This window comes from Saccopteryx leptura, chromosome 5, assembly GCF_036850995.1.
Source record: "Saccopteryx leptura isolate mSacLep1 chromosome 5, mSacLep1_pri_phased_curated, whole genome shotgun sequence".
NCBI classification, from domain to species: Eukaryota; Metazoa; Chordata; class Mammalia; order Chiroptera; family Emballonuridae; genus Saccopteryx; species Saccopteryx leptura.
Genome location: NC_089507.1, coordinates 170401094 through 170418856, shown reverse-complemented (window position 1 = coordinate 170418856; position 17763 = coordinate 170401094). Strand labels below are relative to the sequence as shown.

Here is a 17763-nt window from a genome sequence, read left to right as displayed (position 1 = left end):
CAGGGTTAAAGGTGGAGGGGTGGCCCACCAGGCTCCACTGCCTTGGGGTGTCTGTAGGAAGTCCCATTGGTGTGGAGGCTGCAGGCAGAGCCCAGCAAGACTACAGGAGGGCGTGAGTGTGGCACGGTGTCCATCCCTGCTCGCCATTCCACATCCTCACTGCTCCTAAGTCAACTCCGAGCCTCCACTGCTGAGGGACCAGCCCTGCCCCCTGGAGCACTGCTGCCCTCTGCTCCTTGCCTCCCTGGGCACAGGGTGGCCATTATCCCATCACTGTTGTTGATGTGTCCTGTCTCCACAGTGACCCTCTGCTTTGATGCCCCTGCTCCTGGTTTTCAAAGGTCCCTCCAGGTCTCTCCAAATCGGATTTTGTGCCCGGAAAGCACCCCGTCTGCAGGCCGCCTGATGCATTCACAAGTGGCCACTGGCGTCCTTGGCTCACAGCTGGGGCCACCCTGAGAAGCTCCTCAGCTGGGTGTCAGGATGGCAAGGAAGGGGCCCCTGAGAGGGACGCAAGTGCAGTCATCATCCTCATCCTCATCCTCTTTGGTAACGTCTTAGGTCTATGGTGAATGGAGTGTGGAGCCAGGGAGGAGAACTCTGGGTTTAATTCATGGTCCAGAGCTGAAGCCAGTGGGTTAAGAAGAGACATATGCAGGTGGGAAGGACAGGGAAGCTGTGATCCAGCCCTTGCTGTTGGGCAAAGGAGCCAAGGAGCCCTGGGGAGAGATTCCGTGACCAGCGGTGAGACGTCACCCTGAGAGCTGCCTGGCAGGATCCCAGGGGCGGGGCACCTGACTGGGCTGGGAGCCCCATGCAGAGCTGGGGCAGGGCAGAGGTGACCTGGCTTGCCAGGGACAGAAGAATAGAGTTTCTGTGCTGCTTATCAGGATGGTGGCTCCCGGACAGGATGTGGAGGAGGCTTCCACAGCCCGCCTGGTGGATGGCTGCAGTTGGTGCCATGTCATGGCAAGGACTTTGGACATTGGGCTGGTAACTCATCATGGTCAGACCAGGAGAAGGCATGCTTTCGCCTGTAAACATGAGGTCAGGTGACTGCAATGGACAGCAAGCCAGCCAAGTGTGCTGTTTCCACATCTGACAAGGTCCTGGAGATCTGGTCAGACACCTTGACCTTGCTCATTAGAGGACCCACATTGGGTATTTGGTCCCGTGTGGTCAGATCTTTCTGCAGCCACTGAGATATTAGGGCAAAGATCAGCAAAATACCACCTCTGGGCCTAATCCAGCCCACTACCAGACATTCATTTTGTAAATAAAGTTTTATTGGGACACAGCCACACTCGTTTGCTTACATATTAGTTGCTCTTCCACTACAGTGACAGAGACCCCGTCTCCTCAAAGCCTAAAATATTTACGAACTTTCCCTGTGTGCCCCGTGGATCATGGGATAAGGTCAGCATTTGTCTGAACCTTTCCTCTCTAAGAAGTAAAAAGAGGGAGCTGCCTTAGGTTAACATAGGCGGGAACCAAACACACCCACAAGAGAGGCCAGCAGACCGTGATGTAGCCAGGGGCCCTTGGTGGACACGCCGTGGGCTGGGTGGACCAGGGTGTCTTCTTGTCTGTCCATTTCATTTTATGAACAGTTGTCAAGCGAGTGACCTTTCGTCCCTAAGATACCAGAACATTTCCTTTATTAAAGAACTAATCATTTTTCCAGATGCCATCACTTTGATGAGCTAATGGTTGGATGTAGAGGGGAAGCTGTTAAGAAGGGACAGGATAAGAGTTCGGTAAATGAACTACACGCATGATTCTGGTAAGGTCAGTGTTTTCCTATGTGTCTCCTTGACCTAGCAGCCCCCAGGTCAAGGAGACTCAGGCAGACATTAACCCTAAGCCTCCCATGTGTCTGAGCCTCTTATGAAACTTATGTGTGTGAGTTGGGGGATAAAAGACAATACAGGCTGAGTTCCAATAAAAAGGTTCAATATTAAACACTGAGGATTGTCCCTGGTGCTCTTTGCTGGAGGATAGAACAGGAGATCATGGCCAGGGCTGGCCAAACGGGACCATCCAAGGCAGCAAGTGTGTCCTTGTCCCAGGAGGCAGGGGCGGTTAAAGAGCAGGAGGACAGGGTGGAGTACTGTCGCTGTCCAGAGTTGATGGGTGGATTCCTGTTAGCAAGAGGGACAGACAGGAGCAAATGGACTGGAAAGCCAAGTGATGGTGCAGCTTCCCTTCTCTGCCTCACCCACCCACAGCCTTCGGGCCGCATGTCCGGCACTGCCTGCCGAGTGATGGTGGAGCCTCCCTTCTCTGCCTCACCCACCCACAGCCTTCGGGCCGCATGTCTGGCACTGCCTGCCGAGTGATGGTGGAGCCTCCCTTCTCTGCCTCACCCACCCACAGCCTTCGGGCCGCATGTCTGGCACTGCCTGCCGAGTGATGGTGGAGCTTCCCTTCTCTGCCTCACCCACCCACAGCCTTCGGGCCGCATGTCCGGCACTGCCTGCCAAGTGATGGTGGAGCCTCCCTTCTCTGCCTCACCCACCCACAGCCTTCGGGCCGCATGTCCGGCACTGCCTGCCAAGTGATGGTGGAGCCTCCCTTCTCTGCCTCACCCACCCACAGCCTTCGGGCCGCATGTCTGGCACTGCCTGCCGAGTGATGGTGGAGCCTCCCTTCTCTGCCTCACCCACCCACAGCCTTCGGGCCGCATGTCCGGCACTGCCTGCCGAGTGATGGTGGAGCCTCCCTTCTCTGCCTCACCCACCCACAGCCTTCGGGCCGCATGTCCGGCACTGCCTGCCGAGTGATGGTGGAGCCTCCCTTCTCTGCCTCACCCACCCACAGCCTTCGGGCCGCATGTCCGGCACTGCCTGCCGAGTGATGGTGGAGCCTCCCTTCTCTGCCTCACCCACCCACAGCCTTCGGGCCGCATGTCCGGCACTGCCTGCCGAGTGATGGTGGAGCCTCCCTTCTCTACCTCACCCACCCACAGCCTTCGGGCCGCATGTCCGGCACTGCCTGCCGAGTGATGGTGGAGCCTCCCTTCTCTACCTCACCCACCCACAGCCTTCGGGCCGCATGTCCGGCACTGCCTGCCAAGTCGCACCCTCTTCTCACACCCTTGAGCTCCTTGGTGATCAGGTGGGTCCTCTGTGGAGGGGCTGCCCCATGGACCTGTCCAGCCAAGGTAGACCCTCTAACACTGCCTTCCGATGCATTCAGACTGACGCTTCCGCTTCCTCTGAAAGTTGACGTTCATTTCCCTTGCAGTAGTTTGCAGTGTGCATAACGGGGCTTCTCCATTGATGTGCGTGCCTCTCCCTCCAAGGTCACACACTGCACTTGCACGGTCTCTGTTGCTCCCTCCCTTTGCATTCCAATACCTGGTTTGTGCATGAAGCGGGCTCTCAAGGCTTGGCTCTGACCAGCTGACCAGTTTGCACAGCACAGTGTCCTGCAGAGGCAGGAGGAGAGAGGACCATAGTGAGCCACATGGGGAACAAAGAAATGTGGGGCCAGGTCCAGACCCACATGGAGAGTCCACCCAGAAGACCCGGTTTCTGTCTGATTCTGCATCCCTTCTTGTTCCCTTTCTGAAGTTGCTTCTTGATAAAATGTGATGTGTTAGATCCCCATGCCATGAGGGATGGGAACCAAAATGCACTGAGCAGCTCATATGCCTTGGGCATTCACAGGCATTAGGTCACTGGTCACAGCAGTCCTTTACGGTAGGTGCAGCAATCCCCACTTACCCCCTTCCTGTTCTAGGCGACGACCTGAGGTAAGGTGAAGTGATTTATGCAAAGCTGTACAGGACTTGGACCATCCTACCACTCAGCCAGCATGTTTTCTGCTATACTGTAGCAACATAAAACTGGAGTGTCCCCAGGGACCAAGGACAGCATGAAGGGGTGATGGACCCATGTCGCCCCCTGCTCTCCTTGTGCTACACGTGCCCCAACCTTTCTCCTCTTCCCCCGGCCCCAGCCCTTGCCTGCATCTCTCCCACCACAGGATGCACGGGGCCAAGGCCCTGGGCTCCTGCTGGTGGGGTGCCTGTGTCTGGATGACCTCCTTCATGTGTCTTCTGGGTCTTTCAGGAATCTAGCCATTGGAATCGGGATCCAGAACTTCCCTGAGGGCCTTGCTGTTAGCCTGCCCTTGCGAGGGGCCGGCTTCTCCAACTGGAGAGCCTTCTGGTAAGTGCTGGGGAGGGTTGCTGTCCGAGGCCGGGGTGGTGGCTGACGTGAAGCCCAGAGCAGTCCTCTGTGCCGGCTTCTTGCCTCCAGTCACTCCTGACCTGGAAGCAAACCTTGAGCTTCTGGTCACATGTGACCATCTGGTTGAATTTTACACCTCCAGGGCTGTGAGGGGACCTCAAAAAAGTCATCGCTTGACCTTCAGCCTTTCCATAAAACGAATCCAAATGGCCATCTTTCCTATTGCAAAACACCTCTGTGGAGTCACGCCACGTCCATTCCGTGTTGAGCATTTCCCCCTCTGGTGGGAAGAACTGTGGCAGCCCTTATGTTTCCTTTTATGTCACCTGCCTTCATTTGGACTCATATCATCACAGCCTTTGTCCCCAAGAGTCATTATAATAGCTTCTATCATAACCTTTGTCAGTGTGAAGACCAGGATTATGTCAGTAGTGTCTGGGGAGATGATGTCTAGCGTTTTCATTGTCTTCAAAGGGCTTTCTGATCTGTTCCTTAATTTTACCTTTTTGGTGACATGGAAGGTGGGTTCCCAGTGTTCCAAGGTGGAAACCATGGCTCAGAGTGTGGGTGACCAGCTCAAGTCACCCGGCTTATCCGTGGTGACTCCAAGACTGGAAGTCTGACCTTCTGCCCTCAGCTGAGGAATTTGAGCCTTGGGACGCATCTCCGTTAAAGCATTCACTGCTCTAGAATGGATGGTAATAGCATGCAAAAGGACTGGCAACAGCAACAATAAAAATGCCTTCCACTGTATAGGGCCTGTGACCTGCAAGTTCTTACACACACTCAGATTATTTTGTCTCCACCCTCTGTGATCGCTTTCCCCATTGCTGGAGTCTGTGGAATAGAGAATTGGGGTAAAGGGCAGGGCAAGATGGCCTTAGAGGGTTTTTTTTGTTTGTTTTTTTTTTTTTTTTTTTAGAGAGGAGAGGGAGAGACAGAGAGAGAGAAGGGGGGAGGAGCTGGAAGCATCAACTCCCATATGTGCCTTGACCAGGCAAGCCCAGGGTTTCGAACCGGCAACCTCAGCATTTCCAGGCCGACGCTTTATCCACTGCGCCACCACAGGTTAGGTCCTTAGAGAGTTTTTTAAATGCAAGTTCCATGAGCCTGAAAGTTGTAACTGTCATTTCAGACAGTGGAATAGGGCATCGTGGTCAGCGTCCAGACCCTGAGATTAAACTTTTAAAAATTCTGCCTCCAGTCTGGGTTTGACATGAAACCTACTTTTCCCCAAAGTGGCAGAAGCAAGGCCAAGAGTTATATACCTGAAAGAGATTCAGGGTCACGACCTCTAGAGGGTTCAGAAGCACTGTGTCCCCCCACTCCATGCCCACCACCTGCTGCCGGCCAGGGGGAAGCAGGGAGGGGGTGGGAGTTCCCAGGCCCCACAAGTTGCCCTGTTACCATCTTGTCATCTGGAGGCTGGGTGGGGACGTCGTCTCACTCCCATTTCACAGATGGAAGGATTGAGGCTCAGGCAATGTGTGTTCCCAAATGCCCACAGCAAGGGACAGTGGGAAAGCTGTCCCAACTCCCTTTCTGTTGGTGTCTCTTGCCAGTGGGGCTCAACTGTGGAGTTCAGGTATGGGATTATTTCCTCCCTGAACTCTCCGTGCCCTGTGGCTGCTGTTTTATTCAGAACTTCTGTGGTTGTAAGCAACAGAGACGCACTCTCCCTAGTGCAAATGAAAGGATTTTTTAAAAGGAGAATCTCACCTTAATCCAAGATGCAGGTTGTGGGTGCAGCCTCTCCATACAAACACTGCCAGGTGGGACACCTCGTCCTCAGAAGAGGATGGGCACAGTGCTTTCAGCAGGGGTACAGCTGTGGCCCGAGCCCACAGACGTGCCAGGCACACTGTCCTTGGGAAATGTCCCTACCTCTTTGAATCATTGTCCTGGCCTCTAAATGACAACATAGGCATCAAGTGATGGATGGCCAAACAACATGTATCCACACAAAGGGATTCGAGACAGCCGTGGAGGAATCCAGTGCCAATGCGTGTTCCCGTGGGAGTGCCCCCTGCAACTGTGAGCTGAGTGCAGATGTCAATGGAAAGACCACACAGTGTGTGATTCCACTTCTGTGAAATGTTCAGAACAGGCAAATCCATGGAGATGAAAAGTCGAGTCGTGGCTGCCAGGGGCTCGGGGAGGAGGCGTGGGGAGCGGCTGCTAATGGGGGTAGGGTTTCTTTCTGGGGTGATGAAAGTGTTTTGGAGTGAGATAGTGGCGATGGTTGCCCAGCCTTATGAGTAGACAGAAACCACTGACCTGCACACATGACATGGGTGTGCCCTGTGGCATGGGAATTAGATCTCAATAGTGCTGTTATTTTATAGAAAACAATGCAGAGGACTCAAAACTCTAAAACCCAACAACCCGGGGGTGGGGCACTGCACTGCAGCAGGCTGTGGGGAGGGAAATGGCAGTGGTGAACAGGCCGGTGAGGCGCCTGCATGCCGCGCTCAGGGATGGCGTGGGGGAAACGCATCGCGTTCTGGCATCAGTCAGCCAGCTGCAGGTGCTGAGTGCTGCCGGCCCTCCTGCGGTGAGTGCCACGTGTCTGCTCTCTCCGCAGGTACGGGCAGCTGAGCGGCATGGTGGAGCCCCTGGCCGGGCTCTTCGGGGCCTTTGCCGTGGTTCTAGCTGAGCCCCTCCTGCCCTACGCCCTGGCCTTTGCTGCTGGCGCCATGGTCTACGTAGTCATGGACGACATCATCCCTGAAGCTCAGATCAGGTTGGAGAGCTTCCCTGCCCTCTGTGTCTGTCCCAGTCGGGGCCCTCGCCTCCATCCAGATCTTCCCCCCTCCTTTTCTGCACTTGGCATTTCTTTCTTTATTTCCACCCCTTCCTGCCGTTTCCCAAGATCATCCTCAGCCCCCCTGCAGCTGGGTGCTCTGAAACTGAAAGGGGGGAGGGTACGGGCAGGTGGGTGGAGAGACAGACCCCGTGATAGGAGGCAGTGGCATACACGCCCTGCCTGTCCGCCTGCCCCCCCCCATGAAACAGACTTATTTTTTAATATTCTCCCTCCCTTCCTCTCTCCCTCCCTCTGTTCCACCTTCTCTCGACTTTCCTGGGGCTGGAATGAGGAGAGAGGGGAGCTTTGTTAGCTAAAGCTATACCTCCACGGTCTCATTGTCTGTCCACAGGCCAGGTATCAGGGAGACTAGGGGCTTCCTCTCTCTATTTCATTTTGGTATTGCAACAGCATGATTTTGAAGCTATAGTAGTTTACAAGGTCAGATTAAATAAAATTGTCAAGAACTTAATTACCACTCTTAACTATTCAAGCGTGGATCCCAGAGCTGAGCTAGGTGACCTCTGGCAAGCCTTGGTTTCCACACCTGTGAACTGAGAAGAAGAATCACGTGGTCACCTTTTGAGATGACACGTGTTAGTTAATCGGCATAGTATAAGCCCCAATAAATGTTAACTATCAATCTTATCATGCTGAAGAGTGGTAGGAGATTTTCTGCTGGAATTAGACCTTGCAGGGGATGCTTTCAGTGTGGACAGTGTCCCAGAGTGCATACTAAGGTCGTACTTTTCTTCCTTTCCTTCCCTCCTAGTGGTAATGGGAAACTGGCGTCGTGGGCCTCCATCGTGGGGTTTGTCGTGATGATGTCCCTGGACGTTGGCCTGGGCTAGTGCTGAGTGAAGTCTTCGGACCCCAGGAACCTGCTGCACGAGGACATGGCAATGCTCGGCTTCCGTGGGACCACGAACCTCTTCGTTCACATTAAAACATTTTTACTTTCTCTTTTCATCTCATTATCCCAGATCAACTCTGATTATGTGACAGTTTTTACTTTTCTTTTGAGGGAGCTATTGGTTTTCTTCTTGGAATCTCAAGGTGTTAATGGAACTACAGATTTTTGTTTGGCCCCTGAATAGACTTTTCCTTCGGTGGGATTCCCGTGCACGGAAATCTCTGCTCCCGGCCCTCAGTCTCCCTCGCCGGACCCCATGGCGACTCCCAAGGTCGCCTACAGAAGCGAGCTCCCCAGAGAGGAGTCTCCTAAGCACTTTGCTTAGTGACTCAGATCAGAATGGCCAGGATCTCTCGTCTGTCAGTCCCAGTCTGGAATGGGAGCATCGTGTGTGTAGCCACCTACTATTCGCCAAGGTCCACCCAGTCCCAGGAGGAATATACCTTCCTCTGCCTCCCGAGGGAGACACTGAAAAAGACTGGGACACAGATAAAGGGAAGAAAATCAGCTATTCTCTCTCTATATAATTTTGTGTGTGTGTGTGTGTGTGTGTGTGTGTATGTGTGTGTGTGTGTGCAAAGATTGACATTTTGAAATTAAGGGAATTAGGGAATTACTACAACTGTGAACACACAGCAAGCCCTGTGAAAAGAAGAGACGGTAGCTTTGATCAGAGACCTCTGTTGTGTATGGAATAAGTGGTTTGTCATGGTTTCCAAATCCCATGACATTTATTTTGATAAGTTTATAGCCTTCATTTTCCTAAGAGACTTGGGGACACCAGCCAACTGCTAGAACTCCAACCCTTCCTTTTGTTATAGACAGAGCCGCTTAAGCTAATTTACGTGAAGACATTTGGCATCTGTGATGGGTCCTTCTCTTGCTGGCCATTTGGTAACGTGTAACGTGACCCAGAACTCTGGAGCTATAGCAAGCTTTGCTGGAGTTTGGCCAGAGTGCTTAGGATGAGAGGAAGAACAGGTAGGAAAAGAAGAATTTTTTTTTTTTACATTTCCCTTTTTAAAGTAAATTTTCAGCAAGTCCTTTCTGAAATGACCCTAGACAACAACTTGACCTAGACTAGAAGCCAATCCACTCTTCCATACACATAGCTTCTCCAGTAGGGGTGAAAGAAATTTATCTGCTTCAAGCACAGCTGAGGCCTGCCGCCCTCACTGGTCAGAGGAGCCGCTTGTAGGACCCTGAGTGGGCTCCACAGACACAGCAGGCTGCCCGGGAGCCAGGCATCCAGGCATTGTGTTGTCAGCGCCTGCCCTGAGTTTACATGTTTGGTTGCTTGCTGTTCTGTGAATGCCCTAAGACCCCCACAGGCCAACCTTACGCAGGGCCGATCAAGATATGTTTTTTCGAAGCACTGACGATCAGAATGGAAGATACATCCGGGGCCTTGATTGGTTAGGATGACGTGCGGTCTTCATACGTAGTTCTATGTAATGCAAACTTCTTTCTGAGGAATGAGACCTCATAACTGTGATTAATATCAATAAAAGGGATATCGTTGTGGGCAACCTGTGCTGTGTTCAGTCCTTCTCAATGCTGCCTCTTTCCAGGTTTGTGAATGTAAGAGCGAGCTGAAAAGTTAGCCCTAGCATCTTTCCTACCTAACACCAGTCAAAGCAAAGGAAAGAGCTCAGTTAGGAAAGGTGAGTTAGATTCCCTGTTGCAAACCACAGTAATCAAGAACCCAGCGGAAGGCTCTGGGGACCTCACAGGGTCTACGGGCAAAACAGGCTTGAACATTGGTTAGATTCAAGAAAACTGGAGGTCTGGGATCGTCATGGCCCCATCGCATTAGCCATGGCCTCCAGTGCTGGTCCCTCTCCCTGAGCACCACCCCTCAGAGAACTGCAGCCCTGGATGGGAATGAACTTGACACTGACCACCTCTCTCACAACCTCCTTCAACCCTCCTTGACTTCCATACCATTAACCCAGGAAGTCTTACATGCCCAGGTGGCCATAGCCAGGGGCAAGGATGGCTCTGTTTGCCCAGGGGATGCAGAAATCGACCTCCCACCATCCTCCCCAAAGGTTTCCTGAAGCAACGTCCTGCCACACCTCCACCCCCTATAAATATGTTGGTGAGAAGGTTGGTAGCAAATGACAGCCCAGGGGTTGTCGTTTTCCCCGTCCTTTGGCATTAAGGTATGATGACTACATGTAACGAAGTCACAGATCTTAAGGGTACAGTGTTCCATCAATTTTTACCTACGCTGCCCTCTTGGCCTGGTCATCCCCATCCCTCCTAGCCCGGCTCGCAGGTGTGATCGGAATGCCCCGCGGAAGGAGAACGCGGCCGGGCGCACGGGCCAGGTGAGGCCGGCTGCCTGCGCGAACTCACGTTCCGGGGAGCAGGGCGGGGGTGGGGAGGTGGAGCCTCAGGGCCTCGGCCTCCGGCCTCCCCACCTCCCCCGGCCCTGGCGTGGCACCGGGGACCACGCCCCGGCGGTCTCTGCGGGCGGGCGGTGCTGTTTACCTGCGCGGGGCGGGGCCGCGGGGCGGGGCAGGACGCGCGGTGGCGCCCAGCTTTGCACGCAACGGGCAGTGCTCCTGGGACCCACCTCCCTCGGTTGCTGGCCTGTGGAGGGACATTACCCTCATCCTCTGTCACCCTGCTTGGCACAGCGAGGCCAGCCCGTCGCCACCAAGGGGACCCCTGTCTTTCCAGGCTCCCTGCCGTCATTCTACTGGGTGGTCGCTCCCAGCTTGTCCCTTCCAAGGCCGGCTTTGGGGCAATGTGAAGTTTATACCATTTCAGGAGCGCTCTTTGACAAAAACAATGCAAAAGTACAGGCACAAAATGAGGCCCAGCGCTTTGGCAGGGGGGCCTGTGAAGCAGCCTCCGTGCTGTCCAGGCTGCTGGGCTTTACGCTAAGTCTACCTGGGTCCTGCGCTTTGGCATCGCTCCATCTGAGGGCAGGGCAGGGCAGGGCAGGGCAGGGAGGCCTGCAGCGCCGCGGGATTTCCAGGCTTCCGCAGAGCTGCAGGAGCCCTCTGTAGTGAATTCACTTTTGGTCACCTTCCGGACACAGCCCAGCCTGCAGCTGTGAGAGGGGTGGTGGTGTGGTCCCGCTGGGGGAGCGCAACTCACAGTGCTGCTGCTGCTGCTGCTGCGTCCTCCAGCGGGAAGAACTGGATCTGAAGGGGCTGTCGCCGCCCCCTTCCAGCAGGGCTGCCAATGAGTGCTGTGGCTAACAGCACCCCTGAATCTACTCCGCCCTCTTCCCTTCTATGTCCCATCATCTTGTCAGTGCCCAGGCTCTGCTGCTGGCTTGAAGGCAAAGGGGGCTCTGCATGGCCACTTTTCATTCCCAGGCGACAGCTGTTATTGAGACCTCCACAGCCTCAGGACCCTCAGGTGTCCTTAGCACATGGGGCTACAGCCCTCTTTTCTAAAACATGGAAGACGTGAGTGGACAGAGGAGCTGGACGGCAACTGGATTGCACTGGCCCAGAGAAGGTATATGTATGGTTCTTTGCACAGGGTAGACCTCATGGTCAGTATCTCAGCACCCCTGCACCCCATGACTGTCCGCCAAATGAAAAGCTCATGCCGGAAACTGTGTGGGATCTCTGGGCAAACTATGATCTATGAAGTTAATAAGTCCCTCACTGCCCCTCTTCTCTGTCCATTAGGAAGGCGTATGGATCTAGCTGTTTGGAGTTGGTGAGGACCCAGTGCTGGGGTTTTAGGCCAGGTTAATATTTCCCTTCACTGACTGCAAGAGCCATGACCTCCAAGAAGTCCAGGATGCGTCAGGGAGAAGTGAAAATGGAGGACAGTTTGGGGGGAAATGTACAAAGAGAGGAGAGGCCCTTGGCCAAAGTTTGGTTCTGCTTTGTAGGGGTGCAGTGAAGGTGTTAGTGGTGCACCCCTTCTCTCTGACCTTTGCCTTTTAGGATTAGGGTTCAGTATGCACTTGGTCACTACTACCCACTGGAAGGTCTCTCATACAGAAGAGCAATGGACCCATTTAAGATTAGCACTTACATTTAGATTTCAAAGTTTGTCTTCAATAGGAATCTGCCCCCTTTCTGCTCATTTAGTGAAATGCTGATTGAAATCAATATGTGGAATTACAGAAAAGTAAATTTTTTCATTTACTAAGAAGCCTATAATGCAAGTTAAAAGGAAAAAAAACAGTCTTAAGTATACGGTTCATGAATCTGCAGACTTCTTCCATGTGGACAATGGTTATATTTGGTAATTCGGCAAAAGATGGTCACTGTATTTATTCTCTAGTGTTATAGAACAGCCTCTATCTACCACAAACTGAGTGGCTTCAGCAACATGCATTACTGTCTTGGTTTCTCTGGGTCAAGAGTCGGGACATGGTTTAACAGGGTTCTATGCTCAGGGTCTCAAAAGCTCAAGGCTGCAGCCAAGCTGTTGGCTAGACTGTGCCCTGATCCAGAGGCTTGACGCGCAAGACTGCTGCCGAGAGCCCTCTGATGATTGGCAGGATTCAGTTCCCTGCAGCTGTAGGGCCAGGGCTTCTTGCTGACTGTTGGCTGAAGGCTTTCCTTAGTTCCTAGAGGCTACTCACAGTTCCTTGGCATGTAGACTTTCCCAACATGGCTGCTTATGTTATCAAACCAGCCTCCTGGTAAGATTGCTAGCAAGAGGGAGTATTACATGGTATGACATAGTCATAGCAGTGACAGCCCATAAATTTAGGTCACACAAATTGATTTTATCAGTTCATGGTCATCTGTTTCATAAATCAGGATAAGTATGACACCACAAACTACACATAGGTGTGACTTGTTCTTTATATATATATATATATATATATATATATATATATATATATATATATAGTGAGAAGCAAGGAGGCAAGAGATACAGACTCCTGCATGCACCCTGACCAGGACCCACCCAGCAAACCCACTAGGGGGCGATACTCTGCCCATCTGGGGCTACTGCTCCATTGCTCGGCAACCAAGCCATTTTAGCACCTGAGGTGAGGCCATGGGGACCATCCTCAGCACCCAGGTCCAACTTGTGTGAACCATTCGAGTCATGGCTGTGGGAAAGGAAGAGGGGGGGGGAGGAGAGGGGGGAGGAGGAGGGGAAAGGGTGGAGAAGCAGATGGTCACTTCTCCTGTGTGCCCTGACTGGGAACTGAACCCAGGACTTCCACATGCCAGGCCGACACTCTACCGCTAAGCCAACCGGTCAGGGCATGACCTGTTTTTATTCTCCCTTTTGCAAGTGCACTTCTGAGTGGTGCAATGCAAAGACAGAAGGGTTAGTGAACAGGGAGGAGACGGGAGTCAAAGGCAGCCCCCGAGAGAGACGGACAGTGCTGCGTGAGCCCTGGGGAATGAATCCTGGTCTTTCTGCCCTTGTCTTCTCTAAGGATTTTCCAAGAGCTGATCCCTTAGAACTTGGGTCCAGCCTGTGGCCAACTCTTGACTTCTTTACATGACACAGGAGCTGGAGGCACTGAGAGCATGGGGAGCGTCTGCAAGTCTCCTCCCTCCTCCCCCACTTCTCTCATTGAGACAGCAGAGTGCACTGTAAACATGTTGTAGATTCAAGTCACTGTTTCCATGCTGACACCCACTGGGATGTGGTAGAGATGGCTACATTTTGGTCATTGTCTTTAGTTTGGCCTAGTAACTTTTACAAACCAACTCCTAGAAAGACATCCATGGTGATGGCTAAGTCTCAGCCACTGGCCATACTTTGCCGGCAGAAGAAAGGGAAGGGAAGCCCCAGGGCCAGAGTAAACAAAAATTGGAGTCTGCTACCCGATCTGTGAGAGCGTACAGACCTAGAAGTCTTCCCAGGACTTTTTTTATATATATTTATGTATTCAAAAGTTGTCTAATCAACTTGTGTAACAAAAAACAACACACATTTTGGTGGTCGAAATCAAGCCTTCACTTTCTTGCTTTAGAACTCAAACTTGAATGTAAGGGAGATGCTTCAGGCTGTCTGGTGGAGATTAGAATGGATAACGATCTGGAAACCTGAAAGGTTTGAGAACCATGTCGTCTTCCTTCGCAAAAGATGTCTCCTTACCCATAAGTGATGTCTGTTTTGGAAGAGGGGTGAGGTAGGGGTGTGTGTGTGTGTTTAATTAGAACCCTCGGCAAATAGAAAATTCTTGGCAATTCTATCAGGTCGGCAGGTGCTAAAAGTAAAGTCCTCTTTCCGCAGACCAGAAACACTGATGTGAGTTTTTGGCCATCTTCCTCACAGTTCCGTCAGTCAGCCACGTTGCTTAGCCCTCAGCGGGTCCAGGCACCAGCACCGGACACAGGGACAGTCGGGCTAGATGACACAGCCACCAAAGTTAAAGGGAAGGTCAGGGGTAGTGTTGTTCTGTGTAGTCATCTCCCAGCTGTGAAATATACGATGAACAAGGGTGGAAGGTTTGGGTTGGGGTAGGGTTGGGGAGCAAGCGGCATCTAAGGGAGAAGGGGAGAGGGAAAAGGGGAGAGGGAAAGTAACAGGGATGCAGGCTGGCACTGTTGGCACCGGCAGACCTGGGTGGCCAAACAACATGGCTTTTGGAAAAGGCAGGATTAGATTAGGTCCCTTTGAATTCACAGCACTAACTGCGTGTCTCAGTGAGAGATGACAATGCTGATAGCATGCAGATTGCGATCAGCTGGCAGAGGAGCGCCAGGCGGGCTTTGTGGTGTGGTAAAGTGCAGCAGACAAGTAGGGCACAAGGCTGCCTCAGTAACATGCCCTTCCCTGCCCAGGGCTCCCACCGCCACCCACACCGAGGCTCCTCCCACCACGAGCTCAGCTTCCATTTTCTCTTTTACTGTTCAGGGAGGCTGGTCCCACCTGTTTGGCCCCTGGAGATATCATCTGGAAGCACCTGATGCTCTGACTTCCTGTGTTGCCCACGTCCCACGAGTGGCTCAGCACCACTCGTCTGTTGGCAAGTACAAAGAGGACTTGCACCAGCCCAGGGCATTAGGTGCTTACGTGAGTTGAGCAGGAGATGAGATCTTGCAAATCAGAAGGAAAGATAGCATGTATGCACTTGAATGTGACAGTTAGGGTTCAGCAATTGAACTGGTATTTTTTATATCACCTCTCTAACCTCTAAGAACACAAATAGCAAGAGAAGACTCAGAGGATACCAGTACATTGAGCAACGCACCTGTTAATAATGGGAACGCTGCCCTCTCCATCATCCTACACAAAGAATAACAATGCCCTTCTTGGGCAAGCTTTCTTTAGGAGAATGTAGGTGATTAAAATGATTTTTGCCAGCTAGCCAATCTGCCTCTCCTTCTGCTCATGGTGTTTCTGTGACAGACTCCTTTTAAACCATTCCCACAGCTTTGATCGCAGTGTGTCCTGAGTTTAGACATGGTGGCCATCTTCGGCCCACCTGATCTCTATCGTGTGACAGAGCTGGTCCTGCAGCACCAGTGTTAGGGGAGTAAATGTCACTAATGCTGCTCTGGAGCCCTCCCCGCTATGGTGAGTGGTTTATCGTCTGATTCCGACAGGCGCTGACTCTCACCTTTTTACTGTTTGGTTGAGGAAGAAAAAAAAAATAGAAGCAAAATCAAAACTATTTTAGCCGCTACAATTTAAAAGCAAGGCCAGGCCCTGGCCAGTTGGCTCAGTGGTAGCGCATTGGCCCAGTGTGTGGATGTCCCTGCTTCGGTTTCCAGTCAGGGCACACAGGAGAAGAAGCCATCTGCTTCTCCCCCTCCTACTCCCATCTACTTCTTTTCCAACCACAGCCCTGGCTCGATTGGTTAGAGCACATCGGCCCCAGACACTGAGGCTCCATGGAGCCTCCATCTCAGGTGCTAAAAATAGCTCGGTTGTGAGCATGGCCCAAGATGGGCAGAGCATCGGCTCAAGACAGGGGTTGCTGGGTGGATCTTGGTCAGGGCGCATGTGGGAGTCTGTCTATCTCCCCTCCTCTCACTTGAAAAAGAAGAAAAAAATTAAAAATAAACAAATAAAAGCAGGGCCAGATTGGATCATTGGCTTTACAATGCATATGTAAGTTCTAATGGTGGCAGATTGATGCTCTACTCTGTTTCAATCTTTGAGACTTATTTTTGTCTCACTTTTTATGATGGAGAATTTCAGACCTACACTTGAGTAAACAGAATGGTGGCGCAAACCCCCGTGTACCCATCGTCCAGTTCCAACAGCCCCCATCCCCTACCAGTCTGCCCCTATACCTCCCTCTTTCTCATTATTAAAAAAAAATCACATCATTTTATTCATGAACAGGTCATATGCATCTCAAAAAGGAAAAGATTTTTTTCACATTACCCTGAAACTATTATCACAACAAGAAAATAAGTGGCATTATGTAATTTACTTTAAATTATTGCATACAACTTACTTCTTCCCTATAAGTTGAGCTGTGGCCTTTGGCAACAACAATAATATTTGGTATTTCTAAAGGAATTTGTGCTTTGCTTGAAACTCATTCAGTAGTTCATTTCATTCCCATAGGGACGCCTCTGGGGTGAACGCAGGGCAGGAGACCCCGGGGCCATGGCTGAGTCCGCATGAATCATAGCTCTGAACATGCCTGGTCCCCATGGCCTAGGCAGACGGTGGCAGTGATCCCACCCCAGAGGGACAGGTCTCTCCTGTGCCCTCCCTCTGCGTTGAGTGCTAGGGCCAATCTAGGACTCTGTTGGAGGAAAACGCTTGCATATTCCGATCTGGGTGACTGGCGGTCGTGTCAATGGAGGGTGGGAAGAGAGGGGGATGACCGGACAGAATAAGACAGCCAGGAGTGGTTTGCAGGACTTGTCATGAAATGCACGTAACAACACGGGCAGCACCCATCAGGACCACTTCCAGGTTCTCTTAGGACACAAAATGGGGATTTTTGGGGGACACTTCTTTTTTTTTTAAAGCATTTTATTTATTTATTTATATTTTTTACAGGGACAGAGAGAGAGAGTCAGAGAGAGGGATAGACAGGGACAGACAGACAGGAACGGAGAGAGATGAGAAGCATCAATCATCAGTTTTTCGTTGCTAGACCTTAGTTGTTCATTGATTGCTTTCTCATATGTGCCTTGACCGTGGGCCTTCAGCAGACCGAGTAACCCCTTGCTTGAGCCAGCGACCTTGGGTCCAAGCTGGTGAGCTTTTGCTCAAACCAGATGAGCCGCGCTCAAGCTGGCGACCTTGGGGTCTCGAACCTGGGTCCTCTGCATCCCAGTCTGATGCTCTATCCACTGCACCACTGCCTGGTCAGGCTGGGGGGACACTTCTGTAGAGCCCGCAGCCTTCCTGGCTCCAAAGGATGATGTCACACACACCTTTGTGGTTATTGTCACATGTGTAGCAAATCCTATTTGGGAACTTCTACTTTCATCCTCCTCCTCCCCAGGTGGGTGGGGTTCAGTCCTTTAAACTGCTGGTCATGTGAGCCAAGGACATGCAGGCCCCACCCAGGCACCTCGTGTTTGTCCCCGAAGCAGAAGTAGCTGAAGAGCCCTCTGCCAATGTGCGAAATAGTTTTCCTTAAAGCAGCTCTCTCGGGCCTGATTTTAAGAAAGGATGTGTCAGAGTTTCAGGGGCACCTTTCCTGGCCCAGGTTGGCTTTTTGGAATGAGAACCCAGTGCCCCCCTTTACCTAGTCCCCACCCTGGATTTTAGGAGGTTGACTGACACTTTGCGTGTCAGTGAGAGCTGCCTGCTTGAAGCCTGGGGCTTTGCTGGAGAATGTGCATCACAACTTGCATTGTGTGTATCAAGGGCCCTGACAAGTGCTGATGGATTTGGCTTCCTTGCTGATCCTGAGCTCTGGGCAGGGACAAAGGGGAGCATTGTTTGGCAGGGCAGGCCTCTGCCTGTGAACCCAC

At 52.1% G+C, this 17763-nt stretch overlaps 1 protein-coding gene across 3 annotated transcripts in view; it reads left to right on the top strand.

The window, feature by feature from the left end:
• Positions 1-9444, top strand: part of SLC39A11 (solute carrier family 39 member 11) — a 293358-nt gene extending 283914 nt beyond the window's left edge. For all 3 annotated transcript variants that reach the window (XM_066386759.1, XM_066386758.1, XM_066386760.1), the window contains exons 8-10: positions 4077-4175; positions 6781-6939; positions 7775-9444. In XM_066386759.1, coding sequence (XP_066242856.1) covers positions 4077-4175; positions 6781-6939; positions 7775-7853 — 337 coding nt within the window. In that variant the 3' untranslated portion in view covers positions 7854-9444. The remainder of the gene's footprint in view (positions 1-4076; positions 4176-6780; positions 6940-7774) is intronic.
• The last annotated feature ends 8319 nt before the right edge of the window (positions 9445-17763 follow it).